General features: G+C 42.6%; 1 protein-coding gene across 1 annotated transcript; it reads right to left on the bottom strand.

The window, feature by feature from the left end:
* Positions 1-242: 242 nt before the first annotated feature.
* Positions 243-18,001, bottom strand: polr3e (polymerase (RNA) III (DNA directed) polypeptide E). The gene is made up of 21 exons (XM_022189884.2): positions 17,834-18,001; positions 16,916-17,030; positions 16,082-16,132; positions 15,876-15,953; positions 14,555-14,670; positions 14,360-14,442; positions 13,996-14,103; positions 11,670-11,719; positions 11,386-11,505; positions 11,181-11,266; positions 10,898-10,942; positions 10,711-10,802; positions 10,166-10,286; positions 8,869-8,950; positions 8,684-8,743; positions 8,115-8,272; positions 6,986-7,047; positions 6,460-6,914; positions 2,783-2,860; positions 1,661-1,783; positions 243-1,578 (listed from the first exon to the last, which is right to left on the bottom strand). The coding sequence occupies exons 2-21, from the start codon at positions 16,952-16,954 to the stop codon at positions 1,522-1,524; spliced, it is 2,064 nt and encodes a 687-aa protein (XP_022045576.1). The 5' UTR covers positions 16,955-17,030; positions 17,834-18,001; the 3' UTR covers positions 243-1,521.
* Between the last annotated feature and the right edge of the window lie 110 nt (positions 18,002-18,111).

Raw genomic sequence — 18,111 nt, 5'->3', positions numbered from 1 at the left:
TGCTCTAAAGTCAGGTCTCCAGAACTTCCTAAAAACTGTCAAAGTCTCTTCTGCTGCAGGTTGCTTTGTAGAACTGTTCCAGAAAACCTCACTAAACCACATGGAGGGGCCTCAAGATAGGCGTCCAAATGAAACCGTACAAAAACCAAACTAACACAACCCAAACAAAGTTTCTGTGTAAATCAGCTCAACATAAACATCAAGGAACATCAGCTCTGTTAATAATGACAAGAACACCTCAGTGGAGTTGACATCACAGTGTTTATTGAGCAAAATAACCAATGAAAAAACAAATGCAACTGTCATTGTCCAATGATGAAGGAAATTCTGCAGAACATCGTATTCACATTTCTGCAACTGAAGCTCTGAAGGTTTTTCTGTGAGAATCAAACGTCCCTGTGTTTTCTTTTTTTTTATATGAACGGGTGGGAGTTTGTCCTGAAAGCCTTGTGAGGCGGAGGCACTTTAGATGGAGGCTCAAGATAGCAGCACATGGCGACACACCGGCGTATCCATAGCAACAGCTCAGCCCCTGCTCCGCCGATGACGGTGTAGCGTTCGTGTACGGTAAGGTTAAACCCCAGTAGATTTAACAGCAAAAATATGACAGGATTTTATTCCAAATTGCATCTTTATTTAGTTCTCGTCAAACTCAGTCACTCAAAGTTTCTCTCGTAAAGGAAAACTTCAAACTCTACATTCAACCAAGAAAAACAAACCTCCACTTCTTCCCCTCAGAGTTCAGAAATCAGCACATATTTGACAGAAAATGGGGGAAAAGCCACACTCAGTGTAGTCGATTCCAGGTCCAGGGTTGCCAAAAACATCGAGAGATTTCAGGTTTTTTTTGCATCTTTCTTCCCTTTTGTTTAACAACTTGATGGATTTGGCAAATTTCTTTAAGCGCCTTCACGCATTTTATCGACCATCCTTAAAGCTCACACTTTCATTTGTGTATTAAGGGCAAAATAAATATTATATTCAGTCGATATTCTTAACAAAGAAAATGTGTAAAATTAATGAATGCAAAAAACAGATCAGTTTTTTTTACTCACAAGGCCTTAAAGAGGGTTTGTTTTGTAGCTGATATGAAAGTAAAACGCGTTTTTTCTGGCAAAAGTTCACAATCAGGAGTGGAATGAAAGCACTCAGCTGCTTTCAACAGTAAACACCTGATCTGATGAAGGTTTCATTCAAAAATAATCAAACATGACGTCATTATGCAAAAAGAATCCTACTGATAAACCGTGTGTATATATAGATCTTTCTATCTCTTCATTTTTAAATCGATGTTTCCCCTCAGACTCGGAGAATTTGTGGAGTTTCTGTCCTCCGGCAGCGTCCCAGCGCTCACGTTGAGGTTTTGTTCTGAGCACTGCAGACCGCCGACTTTTTTATGTCCTCCAATTGCTCGTCCTCGGGCTGCTGCGATTGGTCTCATCTCTCGACTGCCCTCCCACCGGACACCTGAGAGAGGATCTGATTGGCTGACGGTGGCCGCAGGGGGCAGGATGTTGGAGGTCAGGACTGTATCGTCCCTTTGAGGTACCACATCCCTGCATGGCTGCAGCAGCACTCCTGAAACGAAACAAGACGGCGGGTTAGGTCGGCGGAGAACATCTGGTCTAATGCAGATGTTGAGTTCCAGCAGAGATCTCACTGTGAGCAGCCGGTCCATGTCAGCTTTGGACACGTCTCCCAACTCCTGCGCCAGTCGGGCTTGAATTATGTTCCTCCTGACCCGGTAGTTCTTGGTGAACACTTCATAGAGCAGCCGACGGTGCTGCAGGAGGAAAAGGAAAACACACAGAGGAACTGATTTTAGGCAACAGCTTGACGTTTAAGTAAATAAGCTAAAAGATCAATAATTGCCAAGCTTCAACCAGCAGCAGGTTAGCTTAGCGTAGCACAAAAACAACCTGGAAAGCTCATGAAGCAGCAGGTTTGACATGCTAAGCCGAGCTAAGACGCTGCTGGGTGTAGTTTCACTGTTATGTTTCCATAGAACCGTCAAGCAATTTTGGCTTAAACATTCCCAAAAAAATTGGAAAACAGAAAGGTTAAATTGTTTTTTTCTACAACCACTTTGGAGAGAATAAACTAGGCTGCTCGGCGTTGTAAAAAAAGTGCTGCTACAGGCTACGTTACGCAGTAGAAGAAGATGTAAACAAGACCAGTTGTTTGCCAACTGTCAAAAACCCTCGAAGAAGAAAAACTTCAGTCATCTTTCCAAAAATGGAGAGATGTTTTCAGGAATTATTCTTTTACACCAGCTGGAATTTGTCATGTTTCATGTTGTTCTAAAACAATAAAAGTAGTGGAAAAAGTTGACAAATCCTGCGAGTTAAATATTGACTCTCAGAGCTTCAATCTCCTACTATGTGCATTTGGGGAAGATTTTGCCAAATTTAACCCTAACTGCAACACCTCACCATGCACACAAAATACATTATGCAATGAGAATGCAATTTATCACACAGATGCAATGGTAGCAATGATCCAAATGTAGCAACAAAATGAGCAACACAAGGAAACAAGACATGTCGTGCCTCAAGTCATTTTTATGAATTTCAAAAAGAAAGTCCAGAGCAGATATTTGCACCTCAAAAAGCACAAAAGCTGCTTGTCTGTGTTGTGTAGCAGTGATGCAGTGAGCCAGTCGTCCCCACTAAAACAGGCTGCGTGTGGTTTCTGACGTTCATGTGAAATCCAATGATTGCTGACTTGCGGTTTGTGGTGCGCTTGAGCTGCAAACATCTGCATATTTCATCAGAGTGTTTACCTTGTCGAAGTCCTCTCCGGTCTCCCATAAACCAAACACCTTCTGTTCATCAGGGGCTGCCGTGGTCTGAGCAGGAAACTGAAGCGAGAGAGAAACAGGAGACGCTGGAAAATTATTTCCCCGACGACTGGATTAGTCGGTGGGTCTACTAAATGTCACAAAAAGGTGGAAAATGTCAATTAGTGTTTAAAATGACGTTCACAACCCAAAGACATTCAGTTTACTTCCACAGAGGAGTAAAGAAACTAGAGAATATTCACATTTAAGAAGCTTCAATCAGAGAATTAAGACTTTTTTTCCTCAAATAAATAACTCAAGCCGATTATGAAAAGAGCTGATGACTAATTTAACAGCTGACAAATAACCGACATTGACAGTTTTAATCCTTAAACCTGCTTCAGGTCTGAGCTGAGTGATTTGAGATGGTGTTTGGACAGACATAGGACGCTTGTCATGACAACTCTGACGGAAACGTCAGTTTATGCAACGAATTACAGCCGCGTCAAAGAGATTTTCTGCCTCTCAGATACTTGATTTTCTTCACCAAATCAGAACAGGAACCAGCTGATAAACTGCAGTGTGCTGACGGTCCAATGATGACCCCTCCGAACCTGGATTATCTCTCCAGACAGCCCACTGACCCAACACTGATCTATGAACCGCCAGACCTCCTAACAATAACTACAGAGGCACTGAGGGCCAACCACCTGATTCCAGATCTGTCTACGTTAGCGAACAACCGTCGGCTTAACCCCCAGGTGAGCTGTAATGAGCTTTGCTTTGAGGCCAACAATCTGTTGCATAACAAAGACGGTGTCGAGCCATTCCCTCCCCCACAATCCTCTAAAGATGCAGAGAGGATAAGACTGAAGCCGGGACAGGGCCGGTCCTGGCAGGAGGAGACCGGAGGATGTTGGCAGCGACCGGACCACGCCTCAGAGCCAACACCACAACTAATACGGTGCTCTGATAACAAACTACAAGGGTCTATATTAAGACTACAAACAGCACCTCCAGCCCAAACACACAACAAACACACTGAGGTATCAGGTGGCTGCTGGAACTTCAGTGGAACCCGAGAACCGGGTTTGCGTTGCTTCAGTGCCTCGACTCCTTTACAAGCAACAAAACTCTCACGGACCGTTAATGTCGTTATTCTGGGAGAGAAAAGTGATACTTGCATTCGTGCTGCCAGAGAGAACTCCCCTCCTTTCATTCAGCAAAAACCAGAGGAGCAGCAGCTCTTAATCCAACACAAAGAGAACAGCAGCTTCAACACCCAAAGCCCAGGTGAGTCAGAGTGAGTCCAGCCGAACAAATCAAACTAAACTCTGATGCAGAGAGACGTGTTCAAACATCAACAGTTGAGCAAGACAAAAGGAGGGAGCTAATTTTCCCATAAAGCCATTGAATGCAGAGACAAATTTCAACATAAAAAAGAAAATTCCAAATTCCTTTCCATTAGCGACTGTGGAGCAAAAAAAAAAAAATTAAAAATCGGCTTCGAAGTGTCAGCAAAAGTTGGCAGGTTTCAATATCCAATATTCCATATCCATCCCAATGCCGGGAAAAAACATTAAGTATTTCCTAATGCAGTATGCCAAAAACACCAGATTATCCAACCACATCAATCAGATTTTGCTGCATGCTTCTCTGGTCAATCTGACCCACAGTCCTCTGCACCGTTACGTCACCACACTGCTGTGTCTCGTACGAATACACACAATCTTTAGCGACCAGACAAGGGAACAGCTGGTTTTGCAGTAAAGATTGCGACGGTCAAAGTTTAAGGTGCAACATTATGGCAAAGTTATGTCCTAATTGTACTCATGCTGCTTGAAAGAGTAAAAACAAATGGTATTTGGACTGTGAAACCTCAAAGAACAAACCTTTCTACAGGTTTTCAATGAGGAAAGTTGTGACTGTTCTTTCATGTTGGCTGGTATCGGTGTTGCTCTTAAGGTCTGCAGACAAAGGCAACGACAAGAAACAAACAGCTGATGAATCATTGTCAAAACGTATTTGAAAACAGTGTTTCTGTCTCCCATAATGCGCATTAACTCCTTTTCAAAAAGTCAAGAATCATCTTAAGCAAATGTAAAACTGTTTTTGTGAAACAAGGGGAAGCTATTCAAAGTTTTTCTGTTTCTGTTTTTTTTCCCTAAAATATGCATAATAATGCATTGTGGAACATGACTTGTGAGACCTTCTATTTTACTAGTTATATACACTCTATGACTTTATTAGTATGTAGGGCTGGCCCGAATAGTGGTTTCTGGCCTCCGAATGTTCGGGCCCTATTAAAGACGAATATCCGAATATTCGTTCCGATGGTGGTGGTGGTGGGGGGGTGGGGGTAGGGGTGGTGGATACGGCCCGAATATTTGGATCCGTTCGTCTGGTCTCCCGAGTCCAAATTTTGCCTTCGTTTTGTCTGATATTCGGATACCAAAATTAATATCCAGATACCGCCGTAGCGAACGAATATTCGGACATTCGGGTCCAGCCCTACCAGTATGTATTTAAACCAGTAAAAGGACTCCATGAACCACACCAGCAGGATCTACTTCCGATCCAAAAACAGAAAAAGGCCACAGAGATCTTTCTATAACATCTCAAACAAACAATCATCAGACTGTAACCTAATAAATAAATCAACAACACATTTCGATAACAGTTTGAGTGAATTTTTTGGAGAAAAAAGATCTAAATATTTGGATTCCAGCTTCTTAAATTGGAATACTTTCTGCTTTCATTCCTCCTTTATGGCAGTAAACTGAATATCTTTGAGTTGTGGACAAGTCAGGTCGTCATCTTGGACATTTTTCATGATTTTCTGACATTTAAAACAGCAAACGACTAACTGATTAGTCAATAAAATATCTGACAGATGAATTGCAAATGGAAATTATTATTAGTTATAGCTCTAAGCCGCTAGTGAAGTACTGATCTCTTACATATTTGATTATAAACAGCATTAGTGCTGCAACAGCTACTTCAATCAACTACTGATAAGTTTAAACAGCGCTGCTCATGTATTTCCTCTTTCTGTATGTCTGCAGTGCATGTGTTTGTTGTAGTGGTTTCAGTGGTTTGCTTCTTCCTGTCGCTTTGCATAATGTCTGGAGTAAAACCTATCCTGTTGCTTCAGTCATCATTTCAACATCCGGCTGTAGCGAGTTTGTTCTGATTCTATCACTTCAAAGATGTATTTAACATTTCACTTAACGCCTCAGCACATCCTCTACTGAACTGCTACAATGTGTTGTATCTCCTCACTGCAGCAACAACGCGTACTGTACCATCCCTGCCTCGAAGCGTTCTGATAACTGCCCTGTTTACTGAGTGTGCCGAGGCGGAGAAACTGTAAACTCCTGCCTCTCAGCGACGGAAACTACAGTGCACTGTTGTGATGCCAGAAAAGCCTTCAAGCTCAATTTCCTGGTTCACATTTCACATTTCTATCAGCTGACCCACAGCAATGCAGCAGCGAGCCGTGTCGTTTCACACTGCTAGTGGTTTGGGAGAAGTTTGGCATTTCACTCCAACAGCATCAACGCAAACAGTCCAGACTGAGTTGGGGAAAAAAAAGTAAAACCAGCAGCATCCTGAAGGAACAGGAGCTTTACATCCACAGTACTTGTAATTCCTGGTAATTTCCCTCCCTGAATACTCACAGGCACCATTATCTGTTTGCACTGGTTGAGCAGTATGGCGTCCTGCAGCATGTGGTCCGAGATGGAGTGGAAGACGCTCCGTCCCGCCGGCATGGAAGCCAGGTGGAGGTTAAACAGCCTCTTTAGCTCGTTCAGCGTCAGCACAAAATGCTTCCTGAAAGTCTTGATCACAAAGTCCTGCAGCTCCTGGGACTGCGTGTTGGCGGGGCTCCCTCCGTTTCCCACGGAGTGATCGAAGGGGGACGCGGCGCTGGGGTAACCATTGACGGAACCGTTGGGGATGGAGGACGACGTGTCCATTGGCTCGTCCTCCCTGTCGCTGACCGGCTCCTGCTTGATGTGGACGCTGCTTCCTGCACGTCTGGCGTCCAGCTCCTTCTGCAGCATCGACTGCTTTTCGTGCGCTCGTTCGTGAGCCATCTTCAGACGCTGCTCCCCGCTGACGTGGACAGGATCTGGAAAAAGCAACAGAGACGTCAGCTCCTGCAAGTATTTGAAAGAAATGGCTGCGACCAATTTAACTCACCGGGCTGAGGGGAATTCTTTGGCACAAAATCTTCTTTAGAGAAATTAAACACCTTTTCCAACCTTCAAGGAAAAGAAAAGACAATAAACTTCCCTCACAAACAAAAGCATTTACAGTGGTCCCTCTTTTCATGGTCTCACTGTATCGCAGGTTTTTAAATTGCATTTGGTAGCACAGATTGTTCGCTATATCGTGGGATTTTGCGGTATCTGGGCATGTATTTATTATTGTGGCGAGCTGCATTGAAAAATGACGTGCGAGAAGGAATATTTGCCATTTATGCGCTCTGCAACTGGCAGATGCTTTTACTTTGACACACCCAGAGAGCTGCGCTATTAAAAATGTGGCAGGAAGTCATCAAACACGCTTCACACTGACGGTTCTGACAACACAACACTTTACCAAACTAACTAGGCTGATTAAACCACAACAGCACAATAAAACACAAACACTAATAAAACTGTGACACTAACATAAATCACAATTTAAACCTCCGGCACCTTGAACTCCCATGGTGCACTGCAGCACAACAGTTCAGTCATAGCGACCAGCTCTGCGATCGCTACATTATTTTAAATATTTTTGCCGTAAAATAAGCATTTTCTAGCCTAAAAAAAATTGAAAACAATATAAAAAAATAATAATTAGAACATGTTAAAAGAATGTTTAATGGAAATAAAACGCAGAGTTTCTTTTAAAATGTATTTATGCTATTGTCTGCAGTTAACATTATTTAACTTTAGCGTAATTTTTTATGGTTCTTGTTTCTTTTTTAACTTTTGCTATTTTTTTTTTTGTCTCGGACTCACATACAAGAACTCTAATGTACCTGTGCTGTGATGTGCCGGTGCAAATGGCAATAAACCCTATTCTGTTTTCTGTGTGGCGGCGTTCAACATCTGGCCTCGTCCATTTCACACAGACGTCTGATCGCTGAGCATAGTGTTGCTCTGCGGTGTGTGGGGAGGGTTTATAAAGCCTTAAAATATATATAAATAATGAAATAAATAAGGTCGCTACTTCACAAATTTTCATTTATCGCGCAGGAGTCTGGAAGGGACCGCTGTAGTTGCACTTCAGTACCCCGCTGAGACAATTCACTCTTCAGTTGCAACAGTGTGTAACTTACTTGCTCTGGATGCCGAGCCACAGCATGTGCTGCCTGTGGGCAACATCTGGGTGCTTCTTAACGAAGTCGACATCGGTAGGCAGCAGGAACTCCCAGCCCCGGTTGATCCGAGGAGCCGCCACATGCTCCAGGAACTCCTTCACATCCTCCGGAGGAAGCTGACGGAGGCAGGAGGAAGGAGCTGTTAGTCGTGTTTACCTGAGTGAACGAGTGTAGCCTCGGGGTGACAGCGGCAAGTGTTCAAAGGCACTCCTGCTCAAATTACCGTTAAAGGCTGCGGGAGCGCCGAGCATCTCAAAACAGGTGAAATTATCAAGGGGAGATCATCACAACTCTACTAGCAACCCTCTTTGCATATGTAACAACCCAAGGGACTAATTTGAAACGCTACAAACCTCTGAGGCGGCACAGATCCTGACTGTGAGCCTGAAGTAATTAGTTCTACACAGCTCATTCCAAGCATATTCAAGCATTTCTAGATTCTACATTAGTCACAACCGCTCTGACATGCTAGCGGGACTCATAAAATGCGTTGTTTCACGAGTTATTTTGGTCACACCGATGCTTACTTTGATGATGGAAGCGATCTCCTTCCTCATCACAGAGCGCTCCAGCGTGAACCTCCACATCTATAAAAAGCACAGCTGATTCACCATGACTGCAAAACCAAGTCGAGTTCATATAAAACACACTTTTACTGGTTTTAATTCTCGGTAATCCAAGAAAAGGATGAAACACGGCGACGACAGCTCACCACAAAGTCTCTGCCCCGACAGAGGACTTCAGCAGGGACGCCGCTGTGAGGACTGCAGGTGTTTTTAGGATACAGAACATCACTGTGGAAAAAAATACATCAGCATCAATACACTGGAAAGTAACCTGCAATAGAGCAATGCATGCAATATTTATACTCAGATTCTGTTTCATAAAAAATGTCCCAACTCTAATCAAACACTGCATGTCTTTTGACCACAGATGGAAGGACGCAGCCCCGCCCAGCCACGCTCACAGGAACACTATGTTCTGTCAAAACCTCAAAAAGATCTGCCGCTCAGCTTGTAACTCAGCAGAAAAGATCCAGAATCATCAAAATCGCAATCTGGCAAAGAGCAATATTCAAAATGCCTGAGCTGCAAGTTTTGGATGAAATGTGTCACAAAACACGGTTATAAATGAAGCGCTGAAATACCACAGAGATGCCCCAGCTTACAAATCGTATCCTCCAAGTGTTAAAACACAGATTGCTTGATACCAACCAACCACCACTAAAAACACATCACTTTTATATTGGCATCAGTGGAGAAGAAATGCAACATTCCTGCAGAAATGTGTGACTCATGTAGCAATTAGGGCTGGCCCGAATACTGGTTTCTGGCCTCCGAATATTCGGACCCTATTAAAGACGAATATCCGAATATTCGTTCCGCCCCGTAACGTCTTGTGTTCATGCAACGAAGTGAGGCGTGACGTCAGAGTCAGCAGCAACCTGGCCATTCGGGTGGTGGCGAATATTCGGATACCAAAATTAATATCCAGATATCGCCGTAGCAAACGAATATTCGGGTCCAGCCCAAGCAATATCTGTCTAAATACTGTAATTGCAAATGAGTCTTTTTTGCCTAGGGTTAAATCCCAGTGCGGTACCATTCCTGTAACACTTTTAGAACTTCCTGTCAATCTAAGGATTTATTCTTTCACTCCTCTGTTTTTTAATTCTTTGTCTTGTTCTTGACCTCTGTCTGTAATGTATTCTGTTTATATTCTGAGCTTATCACTTGTATTCTATTTATTTGTTTCTCTTTCTTTCATATCTAAATATAAAACCCGACTTGCAGCACGCTCCTGTAATACCCCGGGGACCATGTTTCTGGAGGAATCTGCTTTGTAGATGTTTAAGATGGAGACAAGATTACAGGATGTCCTCGGAAAACTCGGCATATCTGCCGCGCATCCTACAAATTTCCTGTCTACATTTTGCTTACCGCTTTAAAATTCAATAAAAATATTTATGATGGGGGGGGGGGGGGGGGGGCGACGACGTCTGCTCTCACCTCTTGACAACCCAGTTCCCTTGAACCAGCAGCGCCACCTGCTGGATGCAGCGCAGAGCTGCAGTGGAGTCGGTGCCGGAAGCCAGAAGCCCCATGAGGTTGGCGAACGGCATCACTTTGACTGGACAAAGAAGAGATTGTGGAGGAACTATGACATATTTTCACCAGACTGAAGGCCATCCAAACTGAATGTTTTACTGTACATGATTTAAATTTGCTGAAATTCATGCCCAAGATGCAGCCAGGCCCAAATCAGGAAACAGATTAATGCATAACATCCAAGTGCAAAATAAAAGTATTTTACAGAAACTTGCATAATTTCTTGGATATATTCATTAATCCTGCATATACTGTGTGTCTGACAGCTTTATTAACGGCATAAAGACAAACTGCTGGGTAAATGCGGACTCTTTTCAGTGCTACTTTGATTTTTAAATAACCCCAAAACAGAAACATGCACTGCAAAAATGACCAGATGTTATAAAATACATTTCTGAGCCCTTCAATCAGAGAGTGGCCAGATGTTTCTGATTGTGTTGGCCTACCATTCTTCATCAGGGTCTTGACTTGCTCTGCTAAAGGCAGAGTGCGGAGCTGAGCCATTGAAAGCACATTACTGGGACCAACAGGCTTCACACTAAAAGAGAAAAGCATCAAGTTGAGGATTCACCTCAGGGACTGGTGTTGTGTTTAAATCTGCAAAAATCAGTCAGAAGAGTGAGGAATACTTACACTTTCTCCTCTGCAAGAGGAGGCATCAGCATCGCCAGGTACTCCCTGAGAAAATACGAGAACAAAGCTGAGATGAGGAGACAATAATCAGGACTAAAATAAAGACAATAGAAAGAAGTGCATCACTGTAAGCTTTTGTGGATTAGAGATGGGAAAAAGTGACGACTCAAAGAATCAGTTGTTGCCTCTGACCATAAAACCTTCTCTTTGTAATCATATTTAGCAGCAAAATAACACCTTATGAGCAGTGAAACGTAATAAACTTCCATTCCTTCATACTCACTTTGGGCTTTTGACCAGCTCAGAGTTCTCCGAGGCGTCCACCGACTGACAGAACAGGTACTGCCTTTCATGCTCTGAACGTCCGTCCTGAATTTAAAAACAAATTAAAACAAAAAAACGCTTCATGACTACAGCGTCTCATAATGTCACCGCTCTTTAAATGCCACATGTTCAGCCCTGTTCTTAATGCTGGCGTCTCCCTCTACCTTGACTCCGTGGTAGTGCAGGTGAACCCACGGCTCCTCCGCCTGCTTCTTCTGCAGGAACTCGTACGACTGGATCCTCCTCTGCCGGGCCTGCTCCGACTCGGGACGAGCAAACCTCACCTGGAGGGGAACACGTGGAAGAGAAGGGTGAAGCCGGAGGAACCATGAGAACCAGAAACAGAGGTAGTAGGTTTTCACATACAAGGAATCTGACGTGTTTTAGCGCAGAACAAGAAACTACCATTTAGATTAAATAAAATGTGAGTGTTTGCTCAAGTCTTTACCGTGATGGCCTTGGCTTCCTCCTCGGCTTCATCCTGAGATGAATCTCCACCTGCAGACAGAGAACTGGTCATTTAACTCAGAATTTTATGTCGCGGTTCTTTAAGAAACTCTTTAAAGAAGTCCTATTATTTAGAGAAACAAACAACAAAAAGCAGAATTTTTAAACTCAAAGTGTGCAAAGACAAAATGCAACCTCTTATCAGTTATTTTCTTGACTAACCAGTCCACTGCTGTGGCCGAAGGTGATTTTTTAAACCTTAAACCCTCTGATTCCAAGCAGTTTCTGGGTGTTTTTAGCTCCTGTAACATTTTTACTCACTATGGGAACAACACAACCATGGATGCAATTGGCAAAAATGCCATGTATGCATTACGACACATTTATAATGCCATAAATCATAAAAAGAAGAAGTCGATTTTACTTTGATTATTCATATACCCAACTGAACAAAAACTGGAACCAACATGTACAACAATCTTCCAGACGTCCACAAGTGTCACCAAACATGTTTCCTCTACATACCAGAAATATTTTATTACTTACTTTTTCAGTCACTACAAACTCCGTCTTTACCATAGACTGTATATATAGTGGACGTAGCATCTGGCTCCAGAACTGAAGCCCACCCGGTAGTGTCAAAAACTTGCAATATCCCGTCGTCCGCTAGGGTTGGCTCCAAAAAGCTTTTTCTCCATAGACCCCAATTCATTTTTGGAAAAAATAAAATTTGATAGACTGATGTTCTACAACTCAGGATTTTTCCCCCGTTAGTTTTTATGGTCAAAATGAGAGATCAGGTGGCCGATCTTAAAATAAATCAATACTGAATTTTAAATAAATCGTTAAAGTTGGCGGAGCCAGGGGGCGTGGCTATACTTGATTGACAGTCCCATTGACTGGTCCTGCCCCTAGTTGCTCTCCGGTCCAGTCTGTTTGATGACGCTTTTTACATCACTGGCTCCAAAAGATCCAAAATGGCGACCAGGAAGTAGCAAAATCCGGGCTTCATTTTCTCGGCGTTGAAACCAACAGGTGACGTCTTTACACACTACTCTGCATCAACTCCAGAAAGATATTTCAATATGCTACACGTATCATCCTGCGTACTATTTTTGAGGCATACTGCATTATTTTTTTTGTTCAAGTATGTTTTATTTTCCCTCCATCTCTAATTTGTGTCCGTACTACATCTCCTTTCTGCTTGGTGTAAACACTGCCTGCAGTTCAGCCGAAAAGTCTATGAATTTTTTAATCACATGACTGCTGGTCACTCATGGCTTCTTAGTTATACTGACGAGTGAAGAATTAAATGTTTTATTGAATGTGGTGCCAACTGTTTAATTTTTTTAAAACAGGGGTCGGCAAGTAGATGTGGCTTCGGGCCAAAATGTTTGTTGTAAACAATCGAACAGCGGGCCAACCTGCGGGGGGGTGCGCTCCGATTCTGCGGGGGGCGCGGGGGGATAGCGCGAGCAGCGGAGCTTCTACAGCTGATCGCCGCTGCTTGGGACACACGTCTCAATTCTGATCACAGATGTATTAAAAATGACTCCCGAGACACACATATGTTTTGCACACACTGTTGCTCAGTGAAATCTGGCTGGTACAACCGTGTCCGACCAGTAGCGCAAACGCAGAAATGCCTGGTGACGGACTGGCTTGGCTCTGTGCCAAATCAAATTTTGAAAATCATCTGGCGGGCCAGATATTATTCCTGACGGGCCACTTTTGGCCCGCAGGCCGCCAGTTGCCGACCACTATTTTAAAATGAAACATGTGAAATAGAGTCTCTTTCGGTAAATAAATGACAGTTACAAGCTTCGTTACGTGGTTCATTTCCCTGACGGATTAGGTTGTCACACATGATTAGTTCCTCGACTGTCAGAAAGTGGAAAACTCTAACAATTCTTTCTGTTTTGATGGTTTCTTACACTGATAACGGTGCAGCTTTGACAGCTCCTAAATGACAACAGACCTTTCAAACTCAACAGCAGGATTTGGGGGTCAGATAGTTAAATGGTCTTGATTTATCTGAACAACAATCAAAAAAAAAAAAAAAAAAAAAAGCAGTAAACTTTCAGCTGGAAACAGAATTTCGGAAATTTTGCTTCAAAAATGACCCAATAGATAATCAAAATGAATTTTCTACTTCTTGACTAATCAACCAATTCTCACAATTTAAAAAACTGCACCTGTTAGATCCTGATATTAGTTACTGAGTGATGTCATATTTGGCTTTATTTATGTTAGAATATTCGTGAAAGACAGGAAAAAATCTTCCCACATGACTTCCTGTCATAGTAAATTTATAAAAGCAGGCTCACCTTCATTGGCCGCCTCCCTCTCTCTGGTTTTGCTGTCGGCTTTATCCAGGTAGGAGAAGCTGGGCCTCATCTGAAGGATCCCAGTCAGAGGTGTGACATGAAGCTCGCCTGATAGCATCAAAAACAAAACAATCACGGAAGATCTTTTCTACTTTGCACTGTTTGATTTTGGTTTCATGTCAACATGTCGAGGAGTTGCTCATGTCACAGTATCAATGTAAACATGCAGTTAAATGGTAAAGCTAAAAGATAAAAAAGGGACTCTGAACTTTGAGTATTTACAGGAGCAGGTGAAGCAAAACAAAACAAACGTGGAGCTACAGAGCACTAAAGAGGCTGCTGAACCGACATAATCAGGTCAGACCTTTGCGAAACACAGCAGCTGCATATCTGGAGGTGTTGGTGGTGGCCTGGATGGAGGAGAAGGTCTGTTTGTCCATCATTTTACTGGAGAACAAAAGCAAAGAGAGGAAGATTCAGACCAGCGGCCCAACAGGAAAATTTATCAGGTTCATAATCAAAGAAAAGTCTATTAAGAAATCATTAACAACAGACGTACGCTGAGTAGGTGTTGGTTTCATCGTAAGTGGTGCCGTCCACGTTCAGAGCGATTTGCTCTCCTTTACTGCGACAGTAGTTTGGACTCATTGTGTCGATGGCCATTTCCAGCTCCACCTGAAAAACAAACAAGTATAAGAGCAAAGAGTTTCAGATTAATAAAGAGTCGCTTTTATTTAATCAACGAAAACTATGATTGAGTTGACCGGGACAACGCTTCAGTAGCCGAGCTGCTGATGTAACTGAGCATTGTGGAGGTTTAAGTAGCAACGGGCACCATGACAACGACTTCTGTGATGATTAATGACAGTCAGTGCTCATGTTTTGAGAACTATCCATCCATCCATTCTCTATACACCGCTTTATCCTCATTAGGCTCGCGGGGGTGCTGGAGCCTATCCCAGCTGACTCGGGCATAATGGTCTACATTCTTCATCAACGTCAAGGTAACGTTCAAGAAGGACAGACGTACAAATTAACAGTTTTAATTTCTCATTCAGGGACCTGCAGTATCTGTGGAATCAAACACTGCAACTCCTGATCAGTAACGATTTCCTTCATCGCCTAAAATGTCTGTTTTAGCAGAAGAACTGTTGTACTGCCGTTAACAAGAAGCTCTTTTACTGTCAGTAGCGTTACCTGATGTCAGTGGTTTTTGGAAAAAGCAGGTTTATTAATTACACCCATTATAAAAGGAGGCAGCAGCATCAAAACATCTGAAAGAAACTACAAACATGGCAGCAGCTGACATATCTATAACAATGAGCTAATCTAACACTACTAATAAACCAAAGATAATTTTCAGGCAGATATCTTTCATGCTGTAGTCAAGGATTTAGTAATAATGACACCGCTCCTTTTAAAGCTTCCTCTAGATGCTCATTACAAAAACAAACAGCTGTATCCATCCTGCTCATACAACCCCAGACGGTAAACACTAATTTAGTGAACAAGTAAGTCAGTTTTCTTTTGAATAAATTGCTGCTCTTCAGAAGACAATGTGTAGCTGAAGGAATACTGATCATTTGAGACTATAGAGTTTGTCTTTTGGGTCACTACAAAGCAGACAAACATAAACACTGATCCTTTTAAACTAAGCTCACAGCACAGATGCACGTGTAACCACGCTAACCACTTACAAAGATGGCAACATCTGGTCTAAAATCCTTAGCAGGTTGACAAATAAAAACTAAAAATGTGACTTAAATGCCTTTAGCTTAAACAAAAAACGACAAAAATCAAATGAAACACATATTTTCGTCAAAACACTGACATTAAATCAACACAACACGCCAAATCAAAACTAATAAAAAACTCTTTACCCTTTGCTGCTTGGGTTTGATCTTAGCCGCTAAGTGGTTGACATCGTCATAGGTCATAGTGGACGGTCGGACGGGATACTGGGACAGAAACAAACAGCAATAAAGGTGATTAGTGACTGATTTGAGACACAGAGAACACAAACAAACTGTTCACAAATTGAGCCATAGTCATCATCAGCAACAGGAGTAACAAAAGAGAGTCTCACCTGGAAAAGATACAGCTTATCTGTGAGACTTTTGGCCAGATACACATCAATCTAAAACAAACAGAAATGGTTGATCAAGTCTCTGATTAGACAAACTGGTGCGACAAAATGAAGATTTTCTCAAGAGTTACTGTACAAATCTAAACTTTAAATCTCACTGCCTTCTTAGCGATCGTTTCTGATGCTGTTTGTACGTGACTGTGTTTGCTGGGTCTCATCTCTAGTGTGTATAATCCCATTGAGATTACCTGATTAAATTATAGCACCACAGCAACGCCTGGGCTTGTGCTCGTCTTGCATAAAAAGTTCTAAAAGATCTTAGAATTATAGATTATGAGGGGAAAAAAGAGTCCTAGTATATAATTGGGAATTGGCAGACATCCTGAGCTGAGGAATCAAACAGTGTGGAAAGTGTTAAATAGCACTTAAAAACACTTTACTACATGTTTTATTAACAATAATAATAATGTATGCAAATCTGATTCAGTTTTTCTCTATAAAAAACTAACAGTTCCCCAAACAATGCTTTAGTCTGTCTCTTTATGTCCCCATTCTGTCTGGACAAGTGAAAACACCTTACAATCTGCTCACACATGCCATTATATTTCCTAAAACAGGTGGTAGTTTTCAGCAAACTATACAAGTAGTGTCTTTGTTGGGGACTATTTGAAGCGACGGATTAACACGTTTAGTGAGTATGTTCATAAAGATAAAAGCTTGTGTCGCAAGCTTTTTTGGACAATAACAGAGGTTGTACAGCTCAGAGGAACAAGCTATATTACATGTGATTAATTTTGGATTAAAACGTCCTTTAGCTTCAGCCTGCAGACATACCTCTTCTATAATAGGGTCATCTTCGTCCCCGCTGGCCATATTGATGTGATCAAAGCAAGGGGGGCGAGAGGAGACGACACAGGAGAGGAGCGGCAGCAGATCTCAGGGATCCAACCTGGAAGCGAAAACGAAATGTACAAAGTTACAGGAATTAACTGTCCGGCTACACACTCCTATACCCAGACAGGGAACAAAAAAACAGGTAACAGGCAGCTGGCGCAGGAACAAAGTGATCCAGCATATCATGGTTACATTAGATTTCATTACAGTTTTGTTACTATGTGTTGGGTTACCAATCTTGGTAGAGGGTTTATCCTGAAACAGTTAAACCATGAAAATCCTCCAGTTAATAGACCCATGATCATGCAGTCTGTCCAGTGATGTTTGTAGTGAGTCAGTGAAGTAAAACTCACATGATGTAAGACTGTGTAACCCACGTTAAATGTCAGCTCTACATGTAAACACTTGTTAATAAACATTACGTGTGGCTAACGCATCAAACATCGATTCCATATGGTTAAAACACTCAATACAGATCGCCACTTTTCAAGAAATGTCATAGTTTCTGGCTGCGTTAGCTTCATTAGCATGCTAGCAGCAAACCCTTCTGGCACTTGTCACAGGCCTACACAACACTGCGGGTTAAGTTGTTTTTCCTACACAAAAATATACACCCGAAGAAGAAAGCAGGACACAGAACAATGAGCTCGGAGTCTCAATTTCCTGTAAACAAACGTACAAGCGACGATATTAGCAAACAGGCTGTTAGCCGGTGCCAGCTAGTCTAGCAGAAGCTAGCTTAGCTTACGTGCTAACAGACACACACATGCTAGTCAAAATAACACAGTCAGTCACCGGACCTGATTTAACACTCCTTCCTGTAAATAACAGCCATATCGGAGCGGATTCGGCTCTCACCTGCACACTTCACCGGACAATCTTGGCTATCTCATGCGCGTGAGGACAGTCCAGAAATGCGATGCGCAGAGGGGCAGGAGTGGAGTCCACTAACTCAGGCTGCCTGAGTCTGCTGCTGTGGTACCATGTTGACTGAGCTCCACACAGACACGTGGGGAGGAGCCGTGCCCATAATGCACAGCGAGACTCCTGCAGACTTGTCTGCTCTAATAAAGAAGATTTACTCCCCGATGGTAATAACAGTGGAGTTTTACGTTTTTACGGTTGAGTCTGAAATT

The sequence above is a fragment of the Acanthochromis polyacanthus genome, chromosome 19 (assembly GCF_021347895.1).
Source record: "Acanthochromis polyacanthus isolate Apoly-LR-REF ecotype Palm Island chromosome 19, KAUST_Apoly_ChrSc, whole genome shotgun sequence".
In the NCBI taxonomy this organism is placed as follows: Eukaryota; Metazoa; Chordata; class Actinopteri; family Pomacentridae; genus Acanthochromis; species Acanthochromis polyacanthus.
This window is presented reverse-complemented; position numbering and strand designations above follow the sequence as displayed.